The sequence below is a fragment of the Mustela lutreola genome, chromosome 8, assembly GCF_030435805.1.
Source record: "Mustela lutreola isolate mMusLut2 chromosome 8, mMusLut2.pri, whole genome shotgun sequence".
In the NCBI taxonomy this organism is placed as follows: domain Eukaryota; kingdom Metazoa; phylum Chordata; class Mammalia; order Carnivora; family Mustelidae; genus Mustela; species Mustela lutreola.
Genome location: NC_081297.1, coordinates 27,202,521 through 27,209,655, shown reverse-complemented (window position 1 = coordinate 27,209,655; position 7,135 = coordinate 27,202,521). Strand labels below are relative to the sequence as shown.

The following is a 7,135-nucleotide window of genomic DNA, read 5'->3' as shown; positions in this document are numbered from 1 at the left end:
GAAGTGAATTAAATGGACGTAGTTGCTTAACTTTACAGGGAATTTAATGGGCTGGCAACGAACACTGCCCCTTTATTCTTTACTGAGCTAATAGTATTGTTCACGGTTTTCCCACTTTAGAGCATTCATTTTGACAAGCAGGTAACTTCAAGAACTCTGGTTTAAACTGGTTTAATGAGTGAGGATCTGGCCCTAATTAATACAATTGAAGTGTTCTATGAGGAGACTTTTCCTTCTGAACTAGTAGATACAAGCAGATGCAATAACTTCTCATTAAAAATACAGCATGTCGACCTCCACCGGCTTCAAGACTCCTGTTTCAGCCTACTTTGAATTGTTAGCTCTCTTAACATCAACGACTGGCGCACTTCCGGAGGGCGCCACCAGGGGGCGCAAGTTTACAGAGGCTTCGTCAACAACAGGGGCCCTGGAGCACTCCCTCCCCTCCTCTCACTCACTTCGGCTTCCGCCGGAAGTGGTTATTAACAGTCGTTGTCGGGTACTTGGGCTTGTTTGTGGTGGGCTCGCTGCGCCTTGGTGGGTGAGGTTTGGTCGGAGGAGTCCGAGAGGGAAGCTCGGGCGTAAACCCGGGCAACGAGATGGACGTTCTGAAATCGGAGATCCTCCGGAAGCGGCAGCTGGTGGAAGACAGGAACCTGTTGGTGGTGAGACTCCTGGGCTGTCGTGGGGCTTTGGCGTTCGAAGACGTGTGGGTGGGGGGCGCAGGGAGTGAGGGTGGGGTGAAGGGGTCTGGGCGGAGATGAGGCTTGGTGGGAGCTCCGCGGCGACCCGGAGCGGCCCCTTTAGACCCACCCTTTGACACCTACGTCGGGAGTCTGAGGGAGGCTGGGAATCGCAGCAAACGCCCCAATTTTGGCAGATTTACCCCGGCTGCCCTCTTTCCCTCGAAGTTTCTCTGTTTACCCTTTACACCCACTCCCATATGTCTGTATTCTGCGAACGTGCCGCGGTTCTGGTGGTTCACGTCTGTGGTTTTACTGAGGGTTTGTGCCCGGCTGAAACGAGAATAAGGGAGGGCCAGAATTATTTAAAATCTAGGACTCCGTCCTACTTTTGAAACCCGAGTTTTTATTACATCCCTCCAGCACATAGCACAAGTCTTTTGGCCAGCCCTTCGCTTGTTAGGACGGCTAAAACTGTTGTGGACAAACAGTGGAGTAAAAGGAGAAAGGAGAGAATTGCGTGATTTAGGAACTTCCTTAACTAGATGTTCATGACTTTGTTGCATAACAATAACAGACCAGCGGTTTTCAAAGCCTTAGGCCTCCGGAGCCCTTTACACTACTACAAATTAGGATCACGAAGGGCTTTGGTTGGGGTATTTATAGATATTTGCCGCATTAGAAGTTAAAGCTGCAAATTTCATTTTTTTATATGCAACTATATAATTTTATATAGAATTGATGATTTATAATCCTTTTTGCGTTGAAGTGTCCATCAGTATTTTTCAAATTTTTCACTGGCCACAGTCACTTTAAGAAATTTTTATATTTTGCTCTGATATATATGTGGAAAAAATTTCGTGAAACAGTTACCTTAACTACATGTAATTCAGTCATATGTTTTAATCTCTTCTGTTTGATTTAAAAATGCTGGTTGGGGAATGGCTGAATTGTTTTCATTACCTTATCTGTAACTGGAAAACACCTATGTTACCTTGTTCTTCTGGTAGAGCTGCCTCAACTTGGTCATTTCAAGTGATGTCGCAGCTTTTTACTGTTTGTCCGAGAGTTGAAATAGTAAGTAGTTATTGCGAGTGTCTCATTGTTAAATTGGAGAAGCTCCTGTAATAGCTTCCTGTCACCCGTCCTAAATTGTCTGCCTGGTGTAAATACTCAGTTAAGTATAGCTCTCATACCAGTGCTTTGGGGCTAACACAGAGCATCATTATGTGGAAAATGCAGGTGCTTAGGGAACAATAGAGCATAAGTAGCAGTTTTTGTTGTAGTGATGAGGATGGGTTTTGGGTAGAATTTTTAGCTTTGTTTTTTCCCCCAGTATTTATTGAATGTTTTGTATATTTCTATATATGTTACACTGTGCCACAGAAGATTAAAAAAAATCATGCTCGATCCTTTAAGGAGTATGCATTCAGTTTCACAGAAAATAGGGAAACCAACAGGCATGATACTCTCACCTTTTTTTCCTGTTAAAACAGGATGAGGTATCCGTTAAAACTTGGGTCAAACTTTCCACCTGCGCACTGGATCCGAGCTCATCCTAGCACCACCAGGAATCTGAAATGTCACGTATCTCATTTCTTCCTTTGCCGTCTATTGGCTTACCCCTTTCAGCCCTGGAACATACTGGATGTCTCTGTCGTCTTTAACAAGGTGTTTTTTTTTTTTTTTTTTTAAGATTTTATTTATTTATTTGTCACACAGAGATCACAAGTAGGCAGAGAGGCAGGCAGAGAGAGAGAGAGAGGGAATGGGGCTCCCTCCTGAGCAGAGAGCCCGATGCAGGACTCTATCCCAGGACCCTAAGATCATGACCTGAGCCGAAGGCAGAGGCTTAACCCACTGAGCCACCCAGGTGCCCAACAATCAGGCTTCCTAAAATAAGTTCTAATTTCTGCACACTCCTTAACATGATGCACAAAGGTTGCTGCCCCCACAACAGTACTGAATCCATTCTAATCAGGGACCCAGTGACCTCCATGCTTTCCAGCTGACCTCGACAACACTTGACACTCTTGACCAGTCTTCTTTCTACAGGTGCTCCTCCACCTCTCCTCCTTTATGATAATACTAAAAGGATCTTGGACTTAAAAATGTCAAGAGTTAGTAATTTCTATGCTGGTGAAAATCTGTGCCCTAGCACCACAGTTGTTCTGGCTATTTTGGACCTTTTCTCATTTTTTCAGTTCAAAGAACTTGCCCTTACTCTTAGTCATCCCTTTTTTTTTTTTTTTTTTTTTTTTTTTGTAATAGTCTTCTGTAATTTTCTTCAGCTCCTTCATGGTGAGTGAGTAGCCTTCGAAAGTGTTTTTTTCTTCCTAGTGTAGCCAAAAAAAACAGTGTGATGGGGGCTTTGTTGTCCTGTTGACATCTGCGGAGAAGATTTTTTTTCTTCAACATTATACTGTAAAAATTTTTAGTTGTGCAGAAAACTCAAAATTTTACAGTTAGAGGGGTGCCTGGGTGGCCCAGTCGGTTAAGCGTCTGTCTGAAGCTCAGGCCATGACCTCGGGGTTCTGGGACCTAGCTGTGGGTTGAGCTCCCTGCTCAACAGATTGTCTTCTTCTCCCTCTCCTTTGCCCCTTCCCGCTGCTTGTGACTTCTCTCTCTCCCTCTCTCTCTCAAATAAATAAAATCTTAAAAAAAATTTAAAAAAATTGTACAGTTAGAAACTCACATGCGTACTAGATTCTGTAGTTAAACCTGCATTAATATTTTGCTCTATTTGTGTTATCATGTACCTGTCCAAAAGGAAGGCTCCATAGCTCAGGGGTAAGAGCACTGGTCTTGTATTGTGTACCTGTCCATCTGTCTTATCACTTCATGTAACAGTGCAGAAACTACTTCAGAGCGGTTACAGCAGTCAGAACTTTTTAGGACGGTGATAGGCTATTGTAGCTTCTGCACAGTTTGATGAAGGGGCACTTACAAGGTAAGTATCGTAACTCCCACAGGTTAACAATAAAAAGCCAGGACACCACTTGAAATGACCAAAGATAAGGGAGCTCTTCAGGAGCTCTATGGACCGGTGTTACTCAGCTGCAGATGGGGTAATGAAAACAATTTAACGACCTTAATGTATTTCAAGTTAGGTTATAGACATTGGCACACTTTACCCCTAAACAGTTTGGTGTGCATATCATGAACAAGAGTTCAGTGTTTTAAATAAACACTTCTTTTTATATGTATGCACAATTTTACATATTAAATAAATTTTAAATTTTGAAATTTAAAATATTTTATATATTAAGAAATACACAGATCAGTGAATTTTGACAAATGCAGATGCCTGTGTAATCCCATCTGTATCAAAATAGAGAGTCTTACCTCACTCCATCTTCCAGTCATTCCCGTTGCCTACTACCCCCAGAAGCCGTCACTGTTCGTATTTCTTTGCACCAGTGGTTAGTTTTGCCTGCCCAGAACCTCACAGGACTGGAATTTACTGTGCACTCTTCTGTGTTCCACTGTGTTTCATCATAATGATTTGAGTTTTCTCCATGTTGGACAGATCATTTCCTTTTTTTGCTGAGTAGTATTTCATTGCATGAATAGATGTGGTTTGGGAATCTGTTCTTCTGATGTTGGGCTCCTGGGCTGTTTCCAGGGTTTGGCTCTGAAGATGAAAGCTGCTGTGGAACGTGCTGTATAAGTCTGCTGTTTGCATTTCTCTGAGGGATTGGAATTGCTAGGTCACAGAGAACATATATTTTTTTTTAAAATTTAATTTAATTTAATTTAATTTAATTTTTTATTTTATTTTTTTTAAAGATTTTATTTATTTATTTGACAGAGAGAAATCACAAGTAGATGGAGAGGCAGGCAGAGAGAGAGAGAGAGAGAGGGAAGCAGGCTCCCTGCCGAGCAGAGAGCCCGATGCGGGACTCGATCCCAGGACCCTGAGATCATGACCTGAGCCGAAAGCAGCGGCTTAACCCACTGAGCCACCCAGGTGCCCCGAACATATATGTTTTTTATAAAAAGCCACCACATGTTTTTCTTATGTGTTTGGACCATGTTACACATCTACCAGCAAGGAGGGTTCAGAGGTCCTCCATTCCCACGAACAGTTTGTGTTGTCAGTCTTTTTAACTTTAGCCATTTGGAGGATGTGTAGTGATACTGCATTTTGGTTTTAATTTGCATCTGTCTGATAATGATGAAAAGTGCTCTGTGTGTGTGTGTGTGTGTGTGTGTGTGTTTAGCTCTTTTGTAAAGTGTTAAAATTGCTTGCATATTTTTTTAATTGGGTTGGGTTTTTTTTCCCTTCTTGTGTTGAAGGAATTCTTCATTAATTATTGATGCCAGACTTTAGATACCTCAGAGATGTTTTGTGAACATTTTCTTCCGGACTATGGGTCTTCTATTCCATTCCTTTCCTTTCCTTTCTCTTCTCTTCCCCTCCCCCCTTCACCCTCCCCCCTCTGCTTTTCCCTTTCCTTTTCCCCTCCCCTCCCTTTCCTTTCCTTTTCTTTAAGGATTTATTCATTTAAGAAGGAAGAGAGAGGCAGGGAAAGGGAGAGGGGGAGAAGCAGACTCCTAAGTGGGGAGCCTGACACGGGGCTTGCTCTCACCACCCTGAGATTGTGACCTGAGCCAATATCAAGAGTCTGATGCTTAACTGACTGAGCCACCCAAGCATCCCTCTATTCATTTTCTCAGTTATGTTTTTTGAAGAGCAAAAGCTTTGAATTTTGAGAAGTCCATTTTACCAACTTGTAATGGTTATTGTTCTGTGTGTCCTGTCTGGGACTATGAGAGCACAGCTAGCTGGAAAAAAGTTTGGCCGTTCTTAAAAGCTAAATATACCCTACTGTATACGATCCAGTCCCTCTATTCCTAGGCGTTAATTCAGGAGACTAAGGTATTCTCTCACATTCTAAAAGCTTTTTGTTTTTATTTAATAAACAGAATTCTAAACAATTTTGAATCAGTTTTTTGGTATGATGTGAGATAGTTGTATGGTTTATTGCATTCCGTGTGGGTATTTCATGGTTCCAGCACCATTTACTGAAAATAATTTTCCCTTTGGATGGTTTTGGTGTCTTGAAAAATCGAATAATTGTTTAAGTGTGGCTCCATTCTGGGTGCTCACTTTTATTCTCATAAGCTCTTTGTTGATCTTTATGCCAATGCCACACTGTCTTTTGATTCCTGTCACATCATGGTGAGTCTCAAGGTCAGGCGAGGTCCATACCACCACTGCTACTAACTCTCCTTCCTTCCTTCTCTTCCCCTTTCTCTTCCTTTTTATTCTCTTGCTGTGATATTTTATTTTTAAGCAACTTTATTGAGGTGTGATTGACATACAGTATACTATACATATTTAAAATGTACAGTCAGGTGCATTCGACGTAAGTGTTTACCTGTGAAACTTTCACCACAGTGAAGAGCATGAACTGTCCATTGCACTCTAGAGTTTCCTTTTGCCCTTTTGTAATCCCACTTTCCTGCCCCTCCCTGCTCCCAACACTTGCTCTATCCACAGGCAACCACTGATCTGCTTTTACTTTCAATTAGTTAGCATTTTCTAGAGTTAGCTGAGAAAGAAATTGTTGAGTATGTTTTTTTTTTTAAGATTTTATTTATTTATTTGACAGAGAGAGATCACAAGTAGGCAGAGAGGCAGAGAGAGAGAGAGAGGAAGAAGCAGTCTCCCTGCCAAGCAGAGAGGCCAATGTGGGACTTGATCCTAGGACCCTGAGATCATGACCTGAGCCAAAGGCAGAGGCTTACCCCACTGAGCCACCCATGCACCCCTGTTGAGTATGTTTTCTATCTTGTTGGCCTCCTCTCATTCAGCCTAATAATCATGAGGTTGATTCATATGCTTATATATATCAGTATTTCATTATTTTTGTTACTGAGCAATATTCCACCCTTACATGGGGAAACCCCAATTTGTTAATTAAACTATTGAAAGGCATTTAGGTTGTTTACAGTTTTTGGCTGTCACAATAGAGCTGCTTTGAACATTCGTGGACAGGTTTTTATATGGATATGTGCTTTCATCTCCCTTGACTAAATGCCAAGGAGGTGAGATGGTTGGGTCATATAGTAGTTATGTTTAACTTTATTTTCTTTAAGAGTTTGTGTAAGATTCTTGCATACAGTTTTATATAATTGTATATGTTTTATAGCATATGTAATTACAAAATAGATTTTATTTGTGCAAAGTAAATTTTCATGTAGTTTTCTCCTTTGGATGATATCAGAGATAAAATACAGCCAACAGGATTCAGTGGCACTTAATAGCTCTTTCATTTTGAAAAGCATTTGTCTTTTTTTCCTTTCGTGAGGACTTAAGGTTTACTCTCCTCAATTTTCATTTTTCAGTTTTCAAATGTGTAACAGTAGTCACTGTGCTATACACTGCATCTCTGTCAGTAATTATTTTGTACCTGAAAGTTTGTACCTTCTGATCATCACCCATT

General features: G+C 41.3%; 1 protein-coding gene across 4 annotated transcripts in view; it reads left to right on the top strand.

The window, feature by feature from the left end:
- Positions 1-455: 455 nt before the first annotated feature.
- PRPF18 (pre-mRNA processing factor 18) overlaps positions 456-7,135 on the top strand; it is a 47,215-nt gene continuing 40,535 nt past the window's right edge. For 2 of the 4 annotated variants that reach the window (XM_059184100.1, XM_059184101.1), the window contains exon 1: positions 512-665. Coding sequence is in view for 2 of the 4 variants with exons in the window: in XM_059184098.1 (XP_059040081.1) it covers positions 600-665 (66 nt within the window). In the remaining 2 variants the exon portion in view is untranslated. Of the gene's footprint in view, positions 666-7,135 lie in introns of all 4 variants that reach the window. The other 2 variants (XM_059184098.1, XM_059184099.1) reach the window with 2 other exon arrangements.